This window comes from Phyllobates terribilis, unplaced genomic scaffold (genome assembly GCF_046119375.1).
Source record: "Phyllobates terribilis strain yellow unplaced genomic scaffold, ASM4611937v1 Scaffold_2__4_contigs__length_985480577, whole genome shotgun sequence".
NCBI classification, from domain to species: Eukaryota; Metazoa; Chordata; class Amphibia; order Anura; family Dendrobatidae; genus Phyllobates; species Phyllobates terribilis.
The window spans coordinates 479,998,433-480,024,975 of record NW_027362762.1 but is presented as its reverse complement, the minus strand read 5'-3'; the positions used below and the strand labels follow the sequence as shown (position 1 = coordinate 480,024,975).

The 26,543-nt window shown below is 46.6% G+C and overlaps 1 protein-coding gene across 1 annotated transcript in view; it reads left to right on the top strand.

The window, feature by feature from the left end:
* The first annotated feature begins 1,862 nt into the window (after nt 1-1,862).
* CLIC4 (chloride intracellular channel 4) overlaps nt 1,863-26,543 on the top strand; it is a 48,809-nt gene continuing 24,128 nt past the window's right edge. Inside the window, exon 1 of the mRNA XM_073665819.1 lies at nt 1,863-2,237. Coding sequence (XP_073521920.1) covers nt 2,169-2,237 — 69 coding nt within the window. The 5' untranslated portion in view covers nt 1,863-2,168. The remainder of the gene's footprint in view (nt 2,238-26,543) is intronic.

Here is a 26,543-nt window from a genome sequence, read left to right as displayed (position 1 = left end):
GGCAGCTCAGTTTAGTGTTCAGAGACAGAGAGGAACACAGCTCAGAGTTGAGCAGAGAGCGTGCTGACGCTCAGAGAGCAGTGAAGAGGCAGCGAGCTGGCTGCTGTGCTTAGGCGAGCCAAGGCCTACAGCACGTGTGAAAGCCTAATGAGGGCCTTGAGTGGGCCGAAGGCAGAGAGGAGAAGAAAGAAGTAGTGAGGGGGCAGAGGAGCATACCAGGCTCACTCCGATTTATATACTGGACACCGGGTCCGCGCCTACAGGGACATTTATACTCAGTAGGAACCACCGGAACCCCTGGAGGACTACAGGTCCCAGGTTCACCAAACGCTGGCTACAGTACTAGGGCTAGGAGTCACGAAGGTCCCAGCGTCCAGGGAGAGTGATCTCCAAAGAGAAGGCCCTACCACCAGGTCAGCAGGTGCTAAGAGAGACAGTAACCAAGCTAGGCCTAGCTCTCCAGCCAGGTCAGAAGCTTAGAGGACAAAGCAACGGATCAGGAGGCCCTATACCCGCTCACTGGGGAGAGAGTCCAAAAGAGCGCCCTTCACCTGGAGTACCCTGGACCGTGCCTGCAGCATCACCATTAAAGGTACTGAAGCTTACCCCCGTGTGAGTGTCCGTCTTTCCTCCGGGACCGTCCTGCCGTCTCTCCCCTGCACCACTATCCAGTACACCCCACGCTGCCCTGAGGCCCGCTCCACTTGTGGGGAGCCATTCCATCACAAGCTGCCCTACCATCTGCCTCAGAGGACTGCCCCACAGCGGCGGCTCCCTATAGCCGCAATCCACAGGTGGCGTCATGAACTTTCCCAAATCTCTATAAACTATCCCCCCTTTTACTGACCGCCCTGGGTCACGGACCGGGCCGGCCACCGTGATATCCCCTATACCGGCATCAAGAGGCCCGGCTGCCGAGTACCCCACGGCCCAGGGGGGCGAGTCAGTAGCTGGCACCCTAGTGAGAGCCAACTGCAGATTCTGAATGGCTCGAGGGGACGGTAAAATAAAGAAGTTTAAAACACTGGTACAAGTGGGCTGGGTTTCGCCGCGGGTGACCTGTGATGAACACATATTTAATAGGAATCCGTATAGGATACAAAAGAGCTGCCTCTTTGGTCAGCGGAGCCATATGATCCGGATCACCAAAAAAAGCCAGGCTGCTCAACACTACTATTGAGCTTGTAAACACTGCTTTGACGCTGGCCACGATCCTGGAAGCGCGCTGTTACCTCCTAATCCATCCTTACAAGCTAGACAACTGCGGTGGTCGGTCTCCTAGGCAATGAGAAGTAAACACGAGAAAGGCGTTAATATTTTAAGAATGGCTGCAAATTTTAGTAAGTGGTAAACTACAAAAGTGCTTGTATTTATCACCATTAAAACGACTATACCGAATTCAATAGGATGGGAATAACCCTTTAAGGGCTGTCCTATAGTATATGTTTTATCTCCCCTCCATAGCTATATATTTCACAAGGTAATAAGGCGTGCAGAAAACAGGGTGACTCTCCGCACAACCGGGCGACATAGGGCTGTCTGTAGGTGCACAACCTAGTGATATTCCAGCTTGGGTGGAGTGGGTAATCATTATTACACTCTGTATGATGACAAATCCCCCACAGAAGTGGGAGCAGCCACTATGACGGACAGAATCTCGTCACACACGCCATACAGTTCCACAGAGTGAATGTTACACCCTCAGTGGTAGAAAAGTGAGAACAGTGCGGGGTATTATACTGTGTGGTGGGATGCAGCATGGAGCATGGGCACGGCCCTCCACCCACTGGAAACACTGTGCCACATTGTGCGTGTGTGACGAGAATGAAGCGGTTAATGAATCCACTTGCTGGTCTTGCCGCGCCCTCCTTCCCGCCTCCTCCCTTTCTCTGCCTCAGCTGCCAGTCCGTCCCGTTATCCCGCCTGCCTCCCTGGCGTGTGGAGAGCCTCAGGCTCCATAGTGCCTTTTCCACGCTCGCTCATCTCTGGCTTAGGCTACAGAGGGTGCAAAGAGAAAACCCACTAGTGGTAGAGTAGGCGAAGTCCCCAGAGACTGTCCTGTGGGGGAGGGAAGAAGCTAGTGAAGACAGTGGGACCACCAAACAAGGAGGAGAGGGGAGCAGCCCGGGAGAAGTTGGCGGAGTGCACACTACAGCAGAGCAGCAGACATGTCCGTGCCCGTGCCGCAGAACGGAGTGCTGGAGGACAAAGACAACCTCATAGAGCTCTTCGTCAAGGTGAGTGAGTGTGCCAGCGTGCCCTGTGGTGGCCTCGTGGAGGGCATCCTCTAACTTCCCATCCTTGGCACATTATATAACACTAATCCCATCAGTGGCGGCACTAATCCCTGATGTTTGCTGGTCCTGGGTGCACAGGCTGGTACTGTCATCAGGGTCACCATACAGCAGGGTGGACAGGCTGGTACTTTCATCAGGGTCACCATAAAGCTGGGTGGACAGGCTGGTACTGTCATCAGGGTCTCCATAAAGCCGGGTGGACAGGCTGGTACTGTCATCAGGGTCACCATACAGCAGGGTGGACAGGCTGGTACTTTCATCAGGGTCACCATACAGCAGGGTGGACAGGCTGGTACTTTCATCAGGGTCACCATACAGCAGGGTGGACAGGCTGGTACTGTCATCAGGGTCACCATACAGCAGGGTGGACAGGCTGGTACTTTCATCAGGGTCACCATACAGCAGGGTGGACAGGCTGGTACTTTCATCAGGGTCACCATACAGCAGGGTGGACAGGCTGGTACTTTCATCAGGGTCACCATACAGCAGGGTGGACAGGCTGGTACTTTCATCAGGGTCACCATACAGCAGGGTGGACAGGCTGGTACTGTCATCAGGGTCTCCATAAAGCCGGGTGGACAGGCTGGTACTGTCATCAGGGTCTCCATAAAGCCGGGTGGACAGGCTGGTACTGTCATCAGGGTCACCATACAGCAGGGTGGACAGGCTGGTACTGTCATCAGGGTCTCCATAAAGCCGGGTGGACAGGCTGGTACTGTCATCAGGGTCACCATACAGCAGCTGGCACAGGCTGGTACTGTCATCAGGGTCACCATAAAGCTGGGTGGACAGGCTGGTACTGTCATCAGGGTCACCATAAAGCTGGGTGGACAGGCTGGTACTTTCATCAGGGTCACCATAAAGCTGGGTGGACAGGCTGGTACTTTCATCAGGGTCACCATAAAGCTGGGTGGACAGGCCGGTACTGTCATCAGGGTCACCATAAAGCTGGGTGGACAGGCCGGTACTGTCATCAGGGTCACCATAAAGCTGGGTGGACAGGCCGGTACTGTCATCAGGGTCACCATACAGCAGGGTGGACAGGCCGGTACTTTCATCAGGGTCACCATACGGCAGGGTGCATAGGCCGGTACCTTCATCCGGGTCACCATGCAGTAATGCAGCGATCACTGACATCATGGTGCAGAGGGCCATGATCCATTGCTTTAGATGGACAGTTAAAGGGGCATACACTACAAGATGGCTCTAATGCTCTGATTGATTTTCCATGTTGAACATCATTCTCAAGTATTATGTTTATACACATGGAGTTCAATGTTGGCTAACATGCCATTGCAGAGATAAATCCGTAAGCGCAGAGAAAAGTGTAAAGCACATCCTTACTCTGGGATTATTCCCATTATCCAGAACAAATCGTTTTAAACAGTTATCATTGCTTGAATGCTTGTGACATAGTACTGAGTTATTCAGTATATACACAGTAATGCTGTACACACTTGAATACACAATTTTTATTGAAGTTGAAGGAGCTGTCCAGTGAAAAGAAGTTATCACCTATCCACAGGTAGTTGATAACTTGTTGATCGGTGGGGGTCCGACTGCTGGGACCTGCACTAATCAGCAGATTGGGGAACTTTTACCCCTGTTACAATGAAGCAGCAAGTGGGCATGTTCAACTGTTGGTCCATTCCCTATGGAGCTGCCAAGCATTGCACTCAGCTTTTTTGTCAGCCACATAGGTAATGAATGGAGCAGCAGTCAGATGTTCAGCATGTCGCACCATTTTGTAACGGGAAAAAAATTCCCCATCTGCCAATCGATGCAGGTCCCAATGGTGGTACAACCACCGATCATCAAGCTATAACTAATTTTGCGGATAGGTGATAACTTGTTTTAACTGGGCAAACTCTTTAAAGAGAAGCTATTAGAAAATAATCTATTGTTTAAAGAGGGCCTTTCACTTGTTAAAAAAAAAATTGCGTTAAATACAGTATAAAAATTCTCAAGCTCACCTTATTCTGCTGCTCGTTTCCTTTTTGCATTGTGTTGCTCCATTGCAAAGATATTAACATTGTAATGGGAACGGGAGGTGGAACCTCTGAGCTGCAATACAAAGGGGAAGTCCTTGTAAGGAAGCGGGTGACTCCCAGGGAAGGCAAGCAGGTAGTCACGGCAAGTGACGGGGACAGTCTCTGGGTAGACAGGCAGGTGGTCACGGCAAGTGACGGGGACAGTCTCTGGGTAGACAGGCAGGTGGTCACGGCAAGTGACGGGGACAGTCTCTGGGTAAACAGGCAGGTGGTCACGGCAAGTGACGGGGACAGTCTCTGGGTAGACAGGCAGGTGGTCACGGCAAGTGACGGGGACAGTCTCTGGGTAGACAGGCAGGTGGTCACGGCAAGTGACGGGGACAGTCTCTGGGTAGACAGGCAGGTGGTCACGGCAAGTGACGGGGACAGTCTCTGGGTAGACAGGCAGGTGGTCACGGCAAGTGACGGGGACAGTCTCCGGGTGGACAGGCAGGTGGTCACGGCAAGTGACGGGGACAGTCTCCGGGTGGACAGGCAGGTGGTCACGGCAAGTGACGGGGACAGTCTCCGGGTGGACAGGCAGGAGGTCACGGCAAGTGACGGGGACAGTCTCCGGGTAGACAGGCAGGAGGTCACGGCAAGTGACGGGGACAGTCTCCGGGTAGACAGGCAGGAGGTCACGGCAAGTGACGGGGACAGTCTCCGGGTAGACAGGCAGGTGGTCACGGCAAGTGACGGCAGGATCTCCAGGCAGGCTGGCAGAAAGCAAGCAGGTGCTCCCAGGAGAGCGGGCAGACAGATGAGGCGGATAACTGACAGGTAACTGGCGGGCGCTCCCAGGTGAGCGGGCTGACTGAGACAGCAGGTAACAGGCCGGTAACTGGTGGACGCTCCCAGGTGAGCGGTCTGACAAACGAGGCAGGTAACAGGCAGGTAACTGGTGGACGCTCCCAGGTGAGCGGTCTGACAGACGAGGCAGGTAACAGGCAGGTAACTGGTGGACGCTCCCAGGTGAGCGGACAGATAGCCAAGGCAGGTAACAGGCAGGTAATTGGCGGATAACAGGCTGGCAGGCAGGACGAGAAGTCAGGCTAGCAGCGGGACCTGAGGGCTGAAGCACAGGAAGACACAATGCAAACAACTTTGCTCAGGCACCTCCATTTTGGAGGAGGTGCCTTATATATGGGAGATCCTCCGGCAATTGGCCGGGGACTCCTTAGGACAGCTCCTTTAAGAGAGAGGGAGCGCGCGCGCACCCTAAGCACAGTGCATGGGAAGCAGCGCTCGCGGCCCCTTTAAGAGAGAGGGAGCGCGCGCGCGCCCTAAGTGCAGTGCCTGGGAAGCAGCGCGCGCTGCCAGCAGCGCGGGAGGAGGACGCCGAGCACGGAGCAGAGAGGTGAGGGGAACGGCGTCTCTGCCTAGCAGGGGGCAGAGACGCCGATGCTACAGTGGCCCCCCCTTTCTTAGGCCAGAGAGAAATTTATCAAGGATGAGCGGGGCATGGATGTTCTCCCGGGGCTCCCATGTTCTCTCCTCAGGACCAAACCCCTTCCAATCCACTAGAAAAAAGGTCTTTCCTCTTACCCTCTTGATGGCCAGAATACTCTCTACCTCAAACTCGTCTTCAGCGGAGACCGGAGCAGGAGGCGTACCTGTAGACTTGGAAAAAGAGTTAAGTACCACGGGTTTGAGGAGAGATACATGGAAGGAGTTGGGGATCCGCAAGTTGGCCGGGAGTTTCAATTTATAGGCCACTGGGTTGATTTGCTTGATAACTTCCAGTGGGCCGATGAACCGGGGCCCTAACTTGTAGGAAGGAATCTTGAGCCGGACATATTTGGACGAGAGCCAGACTTTATCTCCAGGACGGAATTGGGGCCGATCCAGACGTCTTTTGTCAGCCTGTTTCTTCATCCGCTCGGAGGACTGAAGAAGTGCGGATCTGGTACTCTCCCAAATGGAGGAGAATTTGCTAACAAGAGACTCCGCGGCCGGGTTGTCCACGGAGGTGGAGACGGGAAACGGAATCTGGGGATTTTGACCGTAGACTGTAAAAAACGGGGACTTGGAAGAGGATTCACTCTCGTGATTATTATAGGAGAATTCGGCCAATGGTAAAAGATCCACCCAGTCGGAATGGTGGGCACTAACAAAGTGCCGGAGGTAACTGGTTAAAATTTGGTTGATCCGCTCTACTTGACCATTGGACTGTGGGTGATAAGCAGAAGAGAAGTCCAAGGTGACCCCCAGCAGTTTACACGTGGCTCTCCAGAAGCGAGAGGTGAACTGAACCCCTCGATCGGACACGCTGTGGAGAGGAAGACCATGGAGACGGAAAATATGATGAATAAAGTCCTTAGCCAACTCAGATGCAGACGGAAGACCCGGCAGGGGAATGAAGTGAGCCATCTTAGAGAAGCGGTCAGCGACCACCCAAATGACCGTACAACCAGCAGAGACAGGGAGATCCGTTATAAAGTCCATGGCTATATGCTGCCACGGGGCAGCAGGTACGGGAAGAGGCAGAAGGCGGCCGGCTGGCAGATGTCTAGGAACCTTGTTGCGAGCGCAGGACGCACAGGCCGAGACAAAGTCTATTACCTCCTTGCGCAGGGTAGGCCACCAGTAATGCCTGGTAATAAGCTGGAGGGTCTTCTTTTGGCCAGCATGGCCGGCTAGCTTAGACGAATGTCCCCAGTGCAGAACCTTCTCACGATCAGGTACTGTCACGAACGTCTTACTGGGTGGAAGACGATTCAGATCCACGGGGGCCACCTGCATTACCTTGGCGGGGTCGATGATGTGCTTTGGCTCCTCCTCAAGATCGGAGGACAGAAAGGATCGGGACAAGGCATCTGCTTTGATATTTTTGTCTGCCGGGCGGAAATGAAGAATGAAATCAAAGCGGGCGAAGAACAAGGACCACCGGGCCTGGCGCGGGTTAAGTCTTTGGGCACTCCGGAGGTAAGCCAAGTTCTTGTGGTCTGTATAAATTATTACCGGATGAAGAGCCCCCTCGAGCAAGTAACGCCACTCCTCCAGTGCCAACTTAATGGCTAATTGCGCTCAGACGAGGAGAAGAGTTTGGAGAAGAAGCCGCAGGTTACCATTCTCCTGGATGACGACTTTTGGGTGAGTACCGCTCCGGCTCCGGAGTAGGAAGCATCTACTTCTAAGAAGAATTGTTTGTTGCAGTCCGGACGGTGCAGCACAGAAGCGGAGGAGAAAGCTTGTTTCAACGAAAGGAAGGCCTCCTCTGCCTCGGGCGGCCATTCTTTGGGACTAGCGCCCTTACGGGTGAGCGCGGAGATAGGGGCAGTCCGGGAAGAGAAGTGCGGAATGAAGAGGCGGTAGTAGTTGGCGAAGCCCAGGAACCGCTGAATAGCCTTCAACCCCTCCGGTCGGGGTCACTTCAGGATGGCAGAAAGTTTCTCAGGATCCATTCGTAGGCCGGTCTGGGAGATGACGTAGCCCAGAAATGGAAGCGAGGTCTGCTTAAAGAGGCACTTCTCAAATTTTGGGTAGAGGTAGCCCTGCCTGAGCAGGAATTGACGAACGTCCCTCCGGTGTGTGGGAAGATCCGGAGAGAAGATCAAGCTGTCGTCCAGGTACACCACCACGCAGGAGTAGAGAAGGTCACGGAAGATGTCATTGACCAACTCTTGAAAGACGGCGGGAGCATTACAGAGGCCGAAGGGCATTACAAGGTATTCATAGTGGCCGTCCCGGGTGTTGAATGCCGTCTTCCATTCATCCCCCCGATGGATACGGACCAGGTTATACGCCCCACGGAGATCCAGCTTGGTGAAGATTCTGGCACCCCTCAGACGGTCAAATAATTCAGGAATGAGCGGAAGGGGGTATTTATTCTTCACCGTGATCCGGTTAAGACCTCTATAGTCAATACAGGGACGGAGTGAATCATCCTTTTTTTTAACGAAGAAGAAGCCTGCTCCCGCCGGGGAGGTAGTTTTCCGGATAAATCCCCGGGCCAGATTTTCCTCGATATATTCAGACATGGCCCGGGTCTCGGCAGCGGACAACGGGTAAATACGCCCACGGGGTGGAGTAGCGCCGGGTACCAGGTCAATTGGGCAATCGTATGGTCTATGAGGGGGTAAAGTCTCTGCTTCTTTCTTGTTGAAAACATCAGCATAAGACCAATAAGGGACAGGTAGGCCGGGTAGATTAGCTGGAGAAGGAGAGGGACGAGCAGGACGAACAGGAACTAAACAAGTCTTATGGCAGTCCTGCCCCCAGCGTAGGACTTCTCCGGTCTGCCAATTCAGCACGGGTGCATGTCTCTGGAGCCAAGGTAGACCTAACAAAAGGGCGTGAGAGAGTCCAGGTAGAACATGGAAGAAGATGCTCTCAGAGTGCAGCATTCCCACCTGCAGAGTTATGGGTTCGGTGATGAGTTGGATGGTTTGCGGTAAGAGGCCCCCATCCACGGAGGCGACAGATAAGGGTTCAGCCAGAGGTTTAGTGGGAATGCGGTATTTCTCTACCAGGGACTGAAAAATGAGATTTCCGGCAGCTCCAGAATCAAGTTGAGCCAGTTCAAAATAACGGTTCTCCCCGCAGATGATAGAGACCGACAGCATCAGAGATGGAGAGGGTTTACTCTGGTCTAGAACGACCTCTCTGAGCGATCCTAGACACAGGCGTTTCCCGGCCTCTCCGGGCAGGAACTGATCCGGTGCTCCTTACTGCCACAGTAGAAACAGCTTCCCTCGGCACTGCGTGACTCTTGACGGGTTTTGACCATCTTGGTCTGGTCGACCTGCATGGGCTCTGGCGAGTGTGCCCGGGGAGTTACAGATGAAGAGACGGGTCTCTGGAAAGTAGGAACAAGGCGGGGAAACTTCCTCTCACGGGTGACCTCTTTGGTACGCTCCTGGAACTGGATGTCAATCCGGGTGGCAAGTGTCACCAAGTCATCCAGGGTGGTTGGAATGTCCCGACCGGCAAGTTCATCTTTAATCCGGCCGGATAGGCCCTCCCAGAAGACGGACACCTGGGCCTCGTTATCCCAGGCAAGCTCGGAAGCAAGGGTACGGAACCGTATGGCATATTGGCCCACGGTGAGACTCCCTTGGCGGAGGCGTAGCAGAGAGGAGGCAGAAGAGGTCTTTCGTCCTGGTTCGTCGAAGACTTTCCGGAAAGCCGTGAGAAAGGCTGGCAAGTTGGACACCAGGGGGTCTCCTCTCTCCCATAGAGGATTTAGCCAGGCCAGTGCCTCCCCAGTGAGATGGGATATGATGAAGGCCACCTTGGCCCGGTCGGTGGTGAACTGGTGTGCCAAAAGCTCGAAGTGCAGGGTGCACTGGTTAATGAAGCCCCGTGCCAGGCCGGGATCTCCACCAAAATGAGGCGGGGCGGAAAGGCGGGGACCGGGAAGGGATGCCATGGTATTGATGGGCAGCGACGCTGCCGGGGTAGTAGTTGTGCGAGTGGAAGCAGCTCCCGATGAGGCAGTCAGTGTGTCCAGGCGGGAGTTAACACTACGCAGGTGACTCAGGATGGACTCCTGTTGGGACCTCTGACGGGATAGTTCATGGCATAGGTCCGAGAGTGAGGGAGCTTGGGTGCCACCGGGTTCCATGGCCCGAGCAAACTGTAACGGGACCGGGAGGTGGAACCTCTGAGCTGCAATACAAAGGGGAAGTCCTTGTAAGGAAGCGGGTGACTCCCAGTGGAGGCAAGCAGGTAGTCACAGCAAGTGACGGGGACAGACTCTGGGTAAGCAGGCAGGTGGTCACGGCAAGTGACGAGGACAGTCTCTGGGTAGACAGGCAGGTGGTCACGGCAAGTGACGGGGACAGTCTCTGGGTAGACAGGCAGGTGGTCACGGCAAGTGACGTAGACAGGCAGGTGGTCACGGCAAGTGACGGGGACGGTCTCTGGGCAGACAGGCAGGTGGTCACGGCAAGTGACGGGGACGGTCTCTGGGCAGACAGGCAGGTGGTCACGGCAAGTGACGGGGACGGTCTCTGGGCAGACAGGCAGGTGGTCACGGCAAGTGACGGGGACAGTCTCCGGGTAGACAGACAGGAGGTCACGGCAAGTGACGGCAGGATCTCCAGGCAGGCTGGCAGAAAGCAAGCAGGTGCTCCCAGGAGAGCGGGCAGACAGACGAGGCGGATAACTGACAGGTAACTGGCGGGTGCTCCCAGGTGAGCGGACAGATAGCCAAGGCAGGTAACTGGTGGACGCTCCCAGGTGAGCGGACAGATAGCCAAGGCAGGTAACTGGCGGATAACAGGCTGGCAGGCAGGACGAGAAGTCAGGCTAGCAGCGGGACCTGAGGGCTGAAGCACAGGAAGACACAGTGCAAAAAACTTTGCTCGGGCACCTCCATTTTGGAGGAGGTGCCTTATATATGGGAGATCCTCCGGCAATTGGCCGGGGACGCCTTAGGACGGCGCGCACGGCCCCTTTAAGAGAGAGGGAGCGCGCGCGTGCCCTAAGCACAGTGCCTGGAAAGCAGCGCGCGCTGCCAGCAGCGCGGGAGGAGGACGCAGAGCACGGAGCAGAGAGATGAGGGGAACGGCGTCTCTGCCTAGCAGGGGGCAGAGACGCCAATGCTACACACATTTGTTACTTTTGAAGCAGAACATGTGAAATCTCTCCTTGCAGTCCATCTGAGTGTTTTTCTTCAGTCTTCTCTTGGGGCATGCACTTTCACTCCTCCCTCTCAGTCACAGCTCAACAATGTCTGAGGCTTCTAGTACTTCATGATTAGCAGTGTCAGGGAGGGGGTCAAATCAGAGGCCCTCAGAGAAGACTCTGAAGATACGCCCAGATGGTCTGCAAGCAGAGATTTCACATAGGGAGCTCAAAAAGTGACAAATGTGAATATCTCTGCTATGGAGTGACGCAATGCAAAAAATTAAGAGTTGCAGAATTGGGGGAGCTCGGGGACTCTACTAAGTATTTCACTTTTTTTTTGCACTAATGACTGATCTTTAAATCACATTTTTGTGTTGCATGTTTTTTTGTTTTAATTTGCCCATGTTTTTTTTAATAATGATCATGATATGAAAACAAAACAAGTATGTTGATGTCTTCTTCTCCATTAGTGTCCAAACATATAGAAATAGAGTGAGTGCCAAAGCCAAGGATTTTGAGGACAAATTAATGTGTAATGGGTGTCGGGGGTTAAGAAGGGAAGGGCATGTTTGAATTTAACATGCTCAATACTTTAGTTCTCAAGAGAGTGTTATCTAGCTGTGGCTTACTCTACTCTCTCCATTCAGAACACATGCACGGTCAACCAAACTGAGAGTGCATTTGTATTGGGGAGTTGGGAGAAATAGCTGTTGGCCGAGTAAGTATTTAGTTGGCAATTAAGTCGTTAAAGGAGTATTTCTATCTCGGGTACGTATGGCACTTCCACAGAACATGTTATAAATGTCTGAGAGATGCAGGTTCCACATCTCAAGAAAGGACCCCAACTGTGAAGGAAAAGGTGGCCAGGGCTGCCACCAGGAAATTTGGGGCCCCGTACTGGCAAAATTTTCGGGCCCCCTTGAGACTCCACTCAGGCTCCAACCCAGCTCCACCTCCATCCCTTGAACCTTCCACAGTCCCACCCCACACTCTTGGAAAAACTCTACCTTCTGCACCACGTCTTCACCAATCACACATTAACAGTTCCCATCGAACACCATATCACATACAGTACAGACCGAAAGTTTGGACACACCTTCTCATTTAAAGATTTTTCTGACTATGAAAATTGTACATTCACACTGAAGGCATCAAAACTATGAATTAACATATGTGGAATTATATACTTAACAAAAATGTGTGAAACAACTGAAAATATGTCTTATATTCTAGGTTCTTCAAAGTAGCCACCTTTTGCTTTGATGACTGCTTTGCACACTCTTGGCATTCTCTTCTCTTCTCTCACATAGGCAGAGGCTTCTTAAGTGCTCTGTCAGGACCACAGCACTTAATGCATAATTTGCATATGATTTAAGGCTGTAATTAGGAATGCAGCAACAGATTGACACCCTTTATATCTTCTATGGATTTGCGTTTCAAAGACCTGCATATGAGGTTTGGAGGGGGTTGTTCTTACTGACAGAATCCCTTCCATGCTTTACTCTTTTGACAAAAAGTGTTTTAACTGGACATTCATTTTTGTTGTGGTGTAGGTGTGGGCCAGCTGCCCAATGTAGTATCCTAGATCATGCTTCATAGCGTTGGTAGGGCACCCCATGTGCTGGTGTGAGTGATCTCCAGCTTATAAATGACTGTACGTATTCATGCATGGTCGTCTTCTGACCGCACTGACACTCCTGACCAGATAAATCCTACAGATGCCTTGCTTCTTTCATTTTGACAAGTTTAGGGCTTAGCTGTCAACATAGCCACATGGTGTACCATTTCCGCAGCACATGACGTTTGCTTACACCCTTTCTTATCTCCTATTTGTACTAGAAACAGAACAGGATTATATATTGTGCTACTTGCATTCTGTCCACATTTTATGTACCAATATATCTCTACTGCTCAATATTTCTATGCCATCTGCTAGGCGTGATTGTCCTACATAGATCACACAAAGCATTTCATTCTAGGTTAGCAGTAGAAGTAAAGCCCTGGCTGATGGATGACTTTCTCTGCCCTGATATTACTCTTCTTTTGTCCTTATGTTATTTATTCAGACTGCACACTGAGTGTTTGCTCGAGGGGGGAATCTGTGTCCTATTTTCATCTGCCATCCAACAGCTCTGTTCACTCTATATTGGGGCCATGATATGAGAAGTGGCACAGGTTATATGTAGTACCAGGTAGATAAATCCTACTTTTTCTCTGTGTGCGCTAAAATAGTCAGAGCCACCATCAATTGGGACATCTGGATAGGTAATCGCAAATTGCTGTGTAAAGGCCGATCTCATAATGTTCATTATACAGTTACACAAAGACTAGGGGTCTGAAGAAAATCCAACAGTTTAATATGCACCTACAGTTACCACACATCTCAATGGCAAGTGAATAGTGAAAGAGAAATTTACATGTGTAATTCTGAAAGTGAAAGCTGATAAATATACATTATATAAAAAAGGTAAAAAAAGGGTTTGGCTGCTCCTTAGAGAACAATGCGTGTTAGATGCCAATTTCATGATCCCTCAATAAGAAAGTGAAATTGCTTTTATAAAATCTCTACCAATACATGTTTAAGACCTGAAAATATATAAATGGATATACCACTTAATTGGTTTATGTGAGGATACTTAAAGGGGCTGCCCCCTTTCACAAAATCCAAGTCCCTGGGTGCAGTTTGTTCTAAAAAAAAGTCCACTCCTTTGTTCACCATCCCAAGGTTCACCACTTGAGTAGCCCGCTGCTCTCGCTGTCACATCGATAGCGCAGCACCGAATCACTGAGCTCAGTGGTGTCAGTGCTGCAGCCAATATTAGACACCAGGAGCAGTGGTGGAGACTCAACAGTTAACTTTCTAAAAGGTGGCAACCCCTTTAATACAGCATTTACAAGGGCTGACCAGTTTCAAATGTTGTGACTATAGGGCTGCAGACCTATAAAATAACAATCACAGCTGCTAGTCACCTTCTACAGATACAACGCTGTGTCCCTGCCGCTGCTCCAGTCTTTGTTGATAGGCTGCAGCAGTGAAGTCACCACTGCTGCCAGTTACTGGGCTCAGCGGCTTCTGCCATCTAGATTGGCAATATTGCTGAGCCCAGTGATTGGTTGCAGCAATGACTTCACGTCTGGATCTCTTATAACCGCTGTATCCAATCGGCAAAGTACAGAGTAGCGGAGGAGAGGTAGCGCTGGACCTTGAGAGGTGAGTAGCAACTGTGATTGCTATTTTATAGGCCTGCTATCCTGTAACTTTATCAGTTGGGAATATCCTTATTATTCAGGAGCATACATAAAGCAGTGAAGGACTACAAGTTACATTGTATTTGGAGACCGGACCCGTGCACACCACGAAGGTGAGTGCTTGTGTCAACTTTGATTGGAGGCCACCATGTTCCATGGGCCCCACAGCGAGAGTGCCCTTAACCTATATACGCTGTTTCTACAAAATCTATCACAATATAGAGCAAGTGACTATCCCAGCATGTGAGGCTCCAAAGCAAACACAACTGGGATAGTTCAGTCAAGCATTGCTGGATTTATTACCCGCATGGAAGAAAAGGCAGAATACAATACGCCCTGGCCTGCCATGCATGTGCCACTCTATTGGGCCTCCGTGGATGGATGTTGTCCCAGCTCTTTTGTGAGTAGCAGGGCAGGCAGCACTCGCATACAAATGTTTTCACCTCTTTGTGATGTATGGAACTACTCACATGGGACTAATTCAGCTATTGCATTGATTGTCACTTGATTGACTTTTGATATGTGGTGTATACAAGCCTCTGCTGTGACATGGTGAAAGTGCTGTATAAGCTGTAACACTTTTTGTTGGAATGCTTTCTATGCATGAGGCCCAGTGTTGCCCATAGCAACCAATCAAATGTGGGGACCTTATTAATAACCCATGGTTGATTATTAGACTGTAGTCCATGTGGACCTTTGCTTTTCCAATGTGTGTCGAGGTTTCTCTTGTCATTCTTAGAAAGCATGCCTTCTAATACCACATCTGAATCAGGACAGAGAAATGAACTGAAAAAATATATTTTGTAACCTGGATCTCATTACAATGTTTTCATTGTAAGATATGGAGTATTTTGTGAGATCATTAGTAAAATGACAAGGTGCATGTACTTACTGTGTCTGTACCGTGTCCGAGGGAATCTCATACATGGTTCTATATCAGGAGTGCACAACCTTTTTTGGTCTGAGGGCCGCATGGTTCCATTAAACCAACCCCCAAGGCCACAATAAAACTTGGGTTTTGGGGAAAATTACCTTTTGAGAGCATATTGAAAATATGCTACAAAATTATCTAATAGGTTCGGCTTGTATTTTTAGTACTTCCACCTATCAGGAGGATAATGGTTCCTTTCTCCCCACTAACAATCCAGAAAGGAAGAGGCCACACATTTAGCTTTATCAACAAGTTGGCAATAATAATAATTAATAATATATATTTTTTATCAACTGCTGCTCCATTCATTCCCTATGGGCTGTCAAGCGCTGTTCTCGAATTTTTCCGGCAGTTCAGTTGAGAATGAATGGCCCAGCAGTCAGGCATCCGACCTGCCACTCCGTTTTGTAAAGCTTCTTTCACATTGCGTTCTTGCCAACGTTCAGTGGTCTCCTCGGGGCTTACGTCCGAACCCCCCACAAAACGGGATTTGGGTGTATGCGCTGACGGGGATATAGGTTATAATGGTGCTCACAGAGTCAACGTGTGCTCTGACGTGCATTATTTTTGAGCGTATATGCCTACTGGAGGCAGACACCCAGAAGTAGTAGCTGCAGCTATTGTTCATATTAATGAGTTTCATCTATTTTCTATGGGTCTGTCAAGTGCAGCGCTCAGCTTCTTCCAGCAGCCTCATAGGCAATGAATGGAGCTGCGGTCGGGTCACCTTGTTACAGAGATAAGTTACCCGTTCTGCCAATCCATGCGGGTCTCAGTAGTCAGATACCCACTGTTCAGCTAGTTATCACCTAGACTGAGAATAGGTGATAAGTAGTTCTAACTGGATAACCACTTTATACCTTTCTCCCTTTTCACAGCATACAAATAGAACTGTCAATCAGCAGCACGTGGACGGGCTTAGCCCACGGGAGCTATTAAATTGCGAGAGAGATATATAATATAATATATTTTTTTTTTTCCAGAAAACTACTCCATTAACAAAAATCACTAGGCTCTGGAATCGAGGTCTCTCGCTACGTTATCTTGCTGTCACATAGGGCAGCATAAACTTGTTGACAGATTCTCCTTGCATTATGTGACTCAGTCCATTATTTTGGGTGCGACCTTCGCACAACTTCAGATGCTCTGAGTAATTCCACTTGTGGCCCCATGATGTAGCTTTTTTTTAGGCTAGGTTCAGATGAGTGTATGAAAAATTGTCCATGTTTCATCCAGAATGGACACTTTTCATCTGTATTAGCATCTGTGTCCATATTTTACATCTGTGTGCCATATGTTTATATACAACAACAGTTTGATCAAACACTTTCCTAGGTTAATAATGCCAATGTATCCATAAAAAGCGGACAGTGTGAAAAAACTGTCATCTGATCAGACCTGTGAAATGTCATTGGTCAGAGCGCTGTTTGGTTTTTTACTCTGGCAGAACACATACGAATTATACAGTTGTCTGAATGAGCCTTTAGCCATTTTGCTCTCATTTTAATGCAGAACATGCTAGAAGTTGTATTTTTTTTCCTAAGATTGGCAATCACAATTTGCAGACCACTGCTGAATAGTAAAATACTCCAGTGTTTTCCAGTGTTGAAAATTGACCTACAATAAATGTTTTACAGAACAGGATGAGTTGGTGACACATTAAATATCTCAGGCCCATTCCTGTAAGGTTTGTGATGGTAGTTATTCTGCGATCATTTTAATGTCCATGGGCTCTATGAACCATTGACAGAAGATTGTACTGCTATTCTAAGAATTATCTCCAGTGTCTCTTCACAGGGGACTGGTAGCTAAGGGAGATATGTCCCCAGGGATGGACTCTTATCTGGTTATCCCCTAGGCTACACGATTAGATGTGGGGTGTGCCAACTGCCAGCACTGTCTAAAATGATATATTACATGTAATAAAAGGGATGGAATTCATTTACTTCACTTCAACCTGCATTTTAACAATACAAAGAGAAGAGTAGAGCACTGAAAAGCCTAGATAAGCAAGTTGAATGTCAAGATAAAAAAAGCATCAATGCTATACAGATTTCAGATGGTTGGCATTGCGGCACTTGTCAGTTCTGGAGGCCACGACCTGTGACTTGATGTGTCATGACCAGGGATACATCATGTATTGAGCCATATAATGGAAGAATGGGACACGTGCAGCATTGGTGACATGCCGCAGCAGCCGAGGCTTTTCAAATATTCCCGGCATTAAAGCTGATTAAATAGACCTTTTGTTTTTACATAATTAAGCGGTAAAAATCCTGAAAACTGTAAGAATTCCTAATCTCTAACAACGGACACCAAGGAGGGACGGTTGTTCCAGTACATTCCCTACACTTCAGATTTCTCATTCCTCACAGTTTGTAACAGATTTTTCATAGATTCTCTGTTTAATGCCCTTCCCCCTTCAGGACTCTTTTCAAGCTTTCTCCCACCAGCAGTTTTTCCACCTCTTGTCCCCCTCCTCTCTCACGCTCTCTTGACTCTCTGCTCCTTCTGCTGCCTCTCTGCTCCCTCCCTCCATCTCTTGACTCTCTTCCATGGAGGCTTTAGCTAAGACTGTGACTCTACTCAATCTGCAAGCTACTGTTGGAGCAGCAGTCACTTTTTAGTTTGTATTAAATTAATCTACAGCTCCTGTTCGTGTGGATAAAAGTTTTTATTAAAGTGGTTGGTACTATAAGCGCCAAGATTCTGTCAGGGCGGTTATATCCAGACAACAAGTCATTTATAAGCACTTTCTATAGGTCAGTTGTAAATCACTTGTTTCCTGATAGTAACAGATTGACCAGGTATTTTGTCTGCTGCTATATTTCCCTTATGTTTAGGGTGGGATCCATGCAGTAACATGAATTTGGCACTGGTGCTATATCTCCACCCATACATAGTAAGCAGGGTGGTAGCTATGATTCTATTTCTCATTGGTACATTCTGTACCATAAGACTGATTGAAATAAACTTCCCGCTGTGAGTTCTTCACGGACATGTCTGTTTCTGGTAAAGCTGGGTGATATGACTGTATTTACTGGTCCCACGAGAGCTGTCACACTGCGTCTAAGAGGCTGCCCTGTTACACAGTGATTCTAAAATAGCTGGAAAAGCTATGTTTCTCATGAAAACATCAATATCTCATTGTAAAGTTTTTGTTTTTTTAATCCTATTCACTCTCAAACCTATAGCACGTGATAAATTGATAAGGTTATTCGTATACGTCGGGCAAATGACCACATTACGAAGTTGGGAAGAATTGTAATACAACCCCAATTCCAAAAAGTTGGGATGCTGTGTCCAATGTAAAGAAAACAAGAATGCAATGATTTTGAAATCCGTAATAGCCATTTTTATTCACAACAGAACATATATTAGAAGGTGAAAGACATTTTCATTTGAGAAAATTTTTTTTTAGAAATTGATGGCAAGAACACTGAGGCCAAGGCCAGGGCCATGTCTATCTTTGTGTAGCATCCCGTCTTCTTTTTACCACACTCTGTAATTGTCTGGGAAGTGAGGAGACAATTGCTGTAGTTTTGGGAGAGGATGTTGCCCCATTCTTGTCTGATGTAGGATTTTAGGTGCTCAACCGTCCTGGGTCTTTGCTGGATTTTCTGTTTCATAATAAGCAAAATATTTTCTATAGGTAAAAGTCTGGACTGCAGGTGGCCAGTTCATCACCTAAACATTTCATCTGCAAAGCCAAGCTGTTGTGATAGATACAGTATGTGGCATAGCATTGTCTTGCTAAAATACACAAGAGCTTCCCTGAAATAGACATTGTGTGGATTGTAAAATATGTTGTTCTGTAACAGGGGTCCCCAACCTGTGGCCCCGGAGCCTTTGATGTCTGTCAGCTTGAATGATTAGCACTGGATCTAGAATCCAGCTATGAAGAGGAGGTCTCCAGATGGTGACTTTTGTAAGTAGCCTGGCACAGAAAAGCAGATCTGGATGTGCATACACTGGCAGTTGATTATACTTTTTGTCAGAGGGATGCTTGGGTTCAATGGTATGGTGAGTGTGCCTGATATGGGAATACTAAATTGAGTAAGGACACCGCCTGCAATTCACCTCAATTAATTATTGCTCTGCTCAGCGCATGTTCTCCTATAGGCAGTTTTACTGAAATCCCCAAATTCTATCTTATTCATTTAACCCCTTCATGATCGGGCCATTTTCCGTTTTAGTCTTTTGCTCCCCTTCTTCCCAGAGCCATAACTTTTTTATTTTTCACTCAATATGGCCATGTGAGGGCTTATTTTTTGCAGGACAAGTTTTACTTTTGAACAACACCATTGGTTTTACCATATCGTGTACTGGAAAATGGGGAAAAACTCCAAGTGCAGTGAAATTGAACAAAAAAGCGCAATTCCACAGTTCTTTTATTTTTTTTTTTTACCACGTTCACTAATTGCTAAAACTGACCTGCCATTCTTATTGTCCAGGTCATTTCACGTTTGCAGATACCAAACATGTATAGGTTATTTTTTGTCTAAGTGGTGAAAAAAAAAAAAAATGGCGCCATTTTCCGACACTTGTAGCGTCTCCATTTTTCGGGATCAGGGGCCGGGTGAGGGCTTATTTTTCGCGTGCCGAGCTGATGTTTTTATTGATACCATTTTAGGGTATCCAGTGTTTTGATCGTCCTTTATTGCAATGTTGTGGCGACTAGAAAAATGTTATTCTGGCGGTTTTAATTCTTTTTCCGTTATGCCGTTTACCAATCGGATTACTTATTTTTTATGTTGATAGATCGGGCGATTCTGAACGCGGCGATACCAAATGTGTATATTTGATTTTTTCTATTTTGAATGGGACGAAAGGGGGGTGATTTCAACTTTTATAGTTTCTTTTTAGTTAATATTTTTAAAAACATTATTTTTTTTTTTACTTTTTGCATGTTTCAATAGTCTCCATGGGAGACTTGAAGCTGCAATTGTCTGATCGCCACTGCTACACACAGGCGATGATCAGATGATCCGGTTTGCGCGAGTTAAATGCCGTGATCAGAGATTGACAGTGGCATTTAACAGCCGCGAGTGGATCACGATTTCACCCACGGCTGTTAGGGGCTCTCATTTGTTCTGTGGAGCTGATGGAGTTCTGCTTTTGTTGTAGATTAGTTTTATGCTAGATACAGCACCAGCCTTTTCCGTGGATGGTAGCCGGGTTATCAGAGAGTGAGGCTAGTTACTACAAGACCAGGTCTTCAGACAAGAAAGGAATATTGCTGAAAAAATTAAAGCGCAGACACTATTAACCTCGGGCACCAGCAGCTGTCTACAGAATAGGGTTTCCTTTCCCACCTTTGGAATTAAAGATCCTCGTATATACTAGAGTAAAGTCGAGATGGGACCATCCATAACTGCCTAACAATGGTGGGGAGAAGTATTGAATGTTTTGTTACATATGCCCAATCCTTTGTTTTAATAAGACGAGATGAGCTGCAGGATACTCCAAATATTTATATGATGGCTCAAATATTCAGATACTTGGTGGTAATTATTACATGAATTACATTGGACTTCTATTGTGCATTTATTGTACCCACATGGAAAATCACTTGGGCAAATAAGCCAATAAATATGTAATTGACTAACAGGATATACAGGGTGGTCCAAAAGTAGGTGGACAGAAAGTGTAATAAGGTTATGAAGGGGGAGATTTATCAAACATGGTGTAAAGTGAAACTGGCTCAGTTGTCTTTAGCAACCAATCAGACTCCACTTTTCATTCCTTACAGACTCTTTGGAAAATGAAAGGTGGAATCTGATTCGTTGCTAAGGGCAACTGAGCCAGTTTCACAGATCTAGTTTTCACAGATAGATCTCCTCCAAATCTGTTTTCTTTTCAGATAATTCAGATAACACATAATGGCAAATAATTTAAATACAGATCAAAGAAAATGGATTTTAACAGAGTATTGGAAATCTCAAAATGCTGAAACCATTAGAACAAATTGGGTTGAAACATTTGGTACTCAAGTCCCAAAGAGACAAACTATTTACCGCATTCATGACAAATTCAATGCCACTGGCTCAATCCTTAATGCTCCAAAAACTGGTCGACCCAAAACAGTCTGTACAGAAGATAATAAACAACGTGTTGCTGAAACATTTATTCAGAGTCCAAAAAAGTCCACAGAAGAGCCTCTTTGGAATTGGGAATTTCACGAGCTTCTATCATGCGAATCCTGAAATCTATTGGGTGGAAAGCTTATCGTCCACGTCTAATTCATGGTTTATTGGAGGATGAAGCGTTCTTCACATGCATGTGGGTTGTCAAGCGATTTTAGCATCACTTGGAAAGTGCTTGACAACTTGGTCACACTATATAAATCCATGCAACCGGCATGGATTTATATAGTGTGACCAAAAGAATGGTAAAAAATAAATATTATACTTGCCTTCTGATGGCCCCCGGTGTCCTTGTCTTGGCTTGCCGACAGCTCGCGGTACACTAAAGGACCTGCCGACGTCAGCGGTCACATGACCCATCACATGACTAACCAAAACTCGGGTACCATCCGCACATTGAACTGCATGTTATCCGCATGTACAGATCCAGTGATGCTTGTGACATGCGTTCCAATGCAAGTCAATGACGGCAAAAACGCCGCGCTTCCGCAAAATAATTGGTAGTGCTGCGGATTTTTCCGCAATGATAATCCGCAGCGGAAATTTCCGCAGCATGTACACAGCACATGTGGATTATCATTGGGGAACATGGCAGACCTTCTACCAAGCCTTTTTTAAGCTTTTCTGCAGTGGAATTGCAGCTGCGGAAACGCTTAAAAAACGTATAGTGGGCACACAGCCTTATTATGGACATCTGGGAATAGGGATCAGTTGCTGTTAACTTTTGCGGATTCTGAAAGGCTGAAGATCATAGGGCTTATTTATTAACATAATAAAATGAGGTTTCAATTCTTGGTGGAGAAAACAATGAGCATTAGTGCCATAAAGTTGTCTTTTAGTTGTGTTTCACAGATAAGCCTATTTTGTGTAAAACAGGCCAAGGTTGAAAATCTTTCTAATATACCTACTTTTCTGGGTATGCATTAATACACAATCTTGATCCTCCAGTTTTTTGTCCAGTTCCCAGGCCACTCCGGTGTACTCCTTGGTAGAGATGAGCAAAAAGATTAGAATTACCTTGGTCCGGCATCCAATTCTGTCCTCTGTTTGCCTTTGGAACAGAACAATGTTCACTTCTGCATTGGCAATCCTCAGTCCAGCATCCTGGGCACCACTGCCACTTACTAGGCCCCCACTATATCATAACGTTACAGCAAGAAATTAATGTGGTTCCCACTAAAATAGCCCCTCGGATAAATGGAACTGATTTTCAGAATCAGAAATTTGAGCAACCAATTTCCACACGTTGAACAGGTGCAGTCATATTTCTTTCTAAGCTACGAAAGGTATCTTCAAAAAGGTTCTCGTATTTCTGCTGCAGCATTATCACATTAAACAACAACTATTAAAATGAATGGTCCTCCTTTCAACCATTTCTGGACAAATAACCCCATTAAGTTCTGTAATCAAAAGTAACCTCCTCGTTTAAGGAGTGAATCTCCCATTGTTATACCACTGGTGCTGCCATGCCATAGTCACTGATCGTCATTGGAACCAGTGCAAACAAAGACTTTTGAGTCTGCCGTCTGTGGTACTATATATGTATATATGGCATGTTCTAGTGAGCTGTAATACCTAAGTATGACACCCATTTATGTTTCTGAGAATGTTCTATTTTCTATATATACAGTTAGGTCCAGAAATATTTGGACATTGATAGAATCTTCGAGATGTGGCCTCTGCAGACCACTAGTTTGGATTTGAAATTAAACAACTGAGATGCAATTGAAGTGTACACTTTCAGGTTTAATTAACCCCTTCGCAACCCTGGGATTTTCCATTTTTGCATTTTCGTTTTTTGCTCCCCTTGTTACCAGAGCCATAGCTTTTTTATTTTTTGGTCAATATGGCCGTGTGAGGGCTTATTTTTTGCGGGACGAGTTGTACTTTTCAACGCCATTACTAGTTTTACCATATCGTCTACGGGAAAACGGGAAAAAAATTCCAAATGTGGTGAAATTGCAAAAAAAAAAAAGTGCAGTACCGCAGATGTTTTTTTATTTTATTTACCACGTTCACTGAATGCTAAAACTGACCTGCCATCATTATTCTCCAGGTCATTACGAGTATTCAGATACCAAACATGTATAGGTTCTTTTTTTATTTAAGTGGTGAAAAAAAATTCCAAAATTTGCTAAAAAAAAATAAAATAAAAATAAAGCGCCATTTTTCGGGATCTGGGGCTGGGTGAGGGCTTATTTTTTGCGTGCCGGGGGAAGATATGATGTTTTGATCGCCCGTTATTGCAATGTTGCGGCGACCCAAAAACGTAATTCTGGCATTTAGAATTTTTTTCTCGTTACGCCGTTTACCGATCAGATTAATTCTTTTTTTATATTGATTGGGCGATTCTGAACGCGGCGATACCAAATATGTGTATATGGGTTTTTTTGGGGTTTTTTTTTTAATGGGGTGAAAGGGGGATGATTTAAACTTTTTATATTTTTTAATTTTTTAAATATTTTTTAAAAACATTTTCTTCACTTTTTGCTTGCTTGTATAGTCTCTATAGGAGACTAGAAGCAGCACTTGTTTGATCGCCTCTGCTACATAGAGGTGATCAGCAGATCACCTCTGTGTAGCAGAAATGGTCCTGTGCTATGAGCGCCGCCCACTAGGTGGCGCTCATAGCGATCAGCTCATGACAACCACTGGAGTCTGCTGCAGACCCAGGGTTGTCATGCCCACACATCTGTGACCCGTGAGCACGTGACGGGGTCACCGATGGGCGGGGCAAGTGGCGCGCTTCCGGCGTGGCGCTGTTGCAAGCCGCTGTCAGAGATTGACAGCGGCATTAAACATGTTAACGGCTGCGGGAGGATTGTGATTCCACCCGCGGCTGTTGCGGACATGTGTCAGCTGTAACAATCAGCTGGAGCCCTCACTGAACCGGGGTTACAGCCTTGTGTGTACAAATACGGCACAGGCTGTAAAGTGGTTAAAGGGGTTGAACACAAATATCCAGTGATATGTTTAGGAATTGTAACCATTTTTCTATAAAGCCTCATTTCAGGAGCTCAAAAGTAATTTGAGGCTATGTGGATTTGGTGAGTTTTTTGTGCGTTTTTTTCCCGTGCGGAAATGCAGCAGAAACTCATTGCACATCTTATCCCATGACTTCCTATGACATTTTGCAAGTTCCATACTCGTGGTCAGGATTTTTTCCGCGCGGATTTTAGGTGCGGAAAAAAACGCAGCATGACCATTTTTTGTGCGTTTCCGCATGCGGATTTGCCTATACAATGCATTGGAAAAATGCATGGCAAATCCGCAAGTAAAAACGTTTAAAAACACTTCAAAACCGCGTGTAAAATCCGCATGCATTTTTTCTGCCAAGGACATGCAGAAATGCTCCGGAAAATTTCTGCATCGTGAGCACATAGCTTGACAAATTAACTTTACCATAAATAAAATGTTCATTTTTAATACTTTGTAGAGAATCCTTTGCAGTTGTTGCTTGTTTGTGGGTCTTTCTGTCTTGTGCTTTGTCTTAGGCATGTGAAATGCTGCTCTATGGGGTTGAGAACTGGTGATTGGCTCGGCCATTGCAGAATATTCCACTTCTTTGCCTTAAAAAAACTCCCTGGTAGCTTTCGTAGTATGTTTTGGGTCATTGTCCATCTGTACTATGAAGCATCGTCCAATCAACCTTGCTGCATTTGGTTGACTCTTAGCAGAGAGTATAGCCCTGTACACTTCAGAATTCATCCGGATGCTTCTGTCTACTGTCACATCATCAGTGAACACTAGTGACCCAGTGCCATTGGAAGCCATGCATGCCCATGCCGTCACACTGCCCCCACCATGTTTTACAGAGAATGTGGTGTGATTTGGATCATGAGCTGTTCCAAGCCTTCTCCATACTTTCTTCTTCTCATCATTATGGTACAGGTTGATCTTGGTTTCATCTCTCCAAAGAATGCTTTTCCAGAACTGCACTAGCTTCTATAGATTTTTTTTTTTTTTTTTTTGGAAAAGTCTAATCTGGCCTTTCTATTTTTTTTTTTTTAAGGCTGACTCATGGTTTGCACCTTGTGGTGAACCCTCTGTGTTTGCTCTCTCTCTCTCTTTATGGTAGACTTTATATGCTGAAACACTTCCTGGAGAATGTTTTTCACTTGGGTGGATGCTGTGAATGGGATTTTCCTTCACCATGGAAAGGATTCTGCGATCATACACCACTGTTTTCCGTGAACATCCGGGCCTTTTTTTAGTTCCCAAGCTCACCATTGTGCTCTATTTTTTGCAGAATGTACCCAACTGTTGATTTGGTCACTCCTAACTTTTCTGCTATCTCTCTGATGGATTTCTCTTTTTTTTTTTTTTTTTTTTTTTTAGCCTAATGATGGCCGGTTTCATTTCCATTGTAAGCTCTCATTTGACTGCATGTCTTGGGTTCACAGCAACCGGTTCCAAATGCAAATGCCACACCTGGAATTGGCTCCAGACCTTTTACCTGCGTAATTGATTATGGATTAACGAGGGAAAATCCTATACAGTCCATTAAAGAGGTTTTGAGATAATTGTCCAGTTAGTCTTGTTCCCTTGAAAAAGAGGCCGCTACATATTAAAGCTGCAATTCCTAAACTCTCACTCCAATTAAGATGTGAATGCCCTCAAATTAAAGCTGACAGTCGGCACTTTAAGCCCATATTGATTACATAACTGTATCTTGAATATGTTTTGCTAAACAGCTAAAATTGCAAAACTGGTCTAACTGTCCAAATATTACAGGACCTAACTGTGTATGTGGTATAGTGTAGGCATAATGTCTGTTGGATGACTTGCTGCAATACTGTAATAACATGTAATACTTTGACAGGTAAAGCAAAAATAACTAGTCATGTAGTGTGGATAGCATGAACATTGAAGCAAATAGATAGCCAATGTGCTTATACTTGTGCTAATGATTTGCTGAAAAAAAAAATAAAAGATAATTTTGATGGATCTGCCAAGCAGTTCCCAGTTATTGTCTATGTAAATCACTAATCGCTTGACAAATGAGTTAAAATCGTATTCACCCGATTATTAGATTAATTTTTTCACGCATAAAATCGTTGTGAAATGTGCTGCCGAAAATATGATGCTGTGTGTGGACAGAACGAACATATTAAGTTATTCTTCCCAGAGTTAAACAAAAAGATTTGCAAGACCCAGGTCCAACCTCCATGTTGATACTCTATGGCACCGAGGACATTTGTAGTGCAAACTTCTTTGGCCGGCACTCAAATGCTGGCATCTGAGCACCTCTTGTGTCTAAGTTATGACCCTCTCTGCAACACCAAGCAGGAAAAGTCAGTCGTGGAATTATGTAACT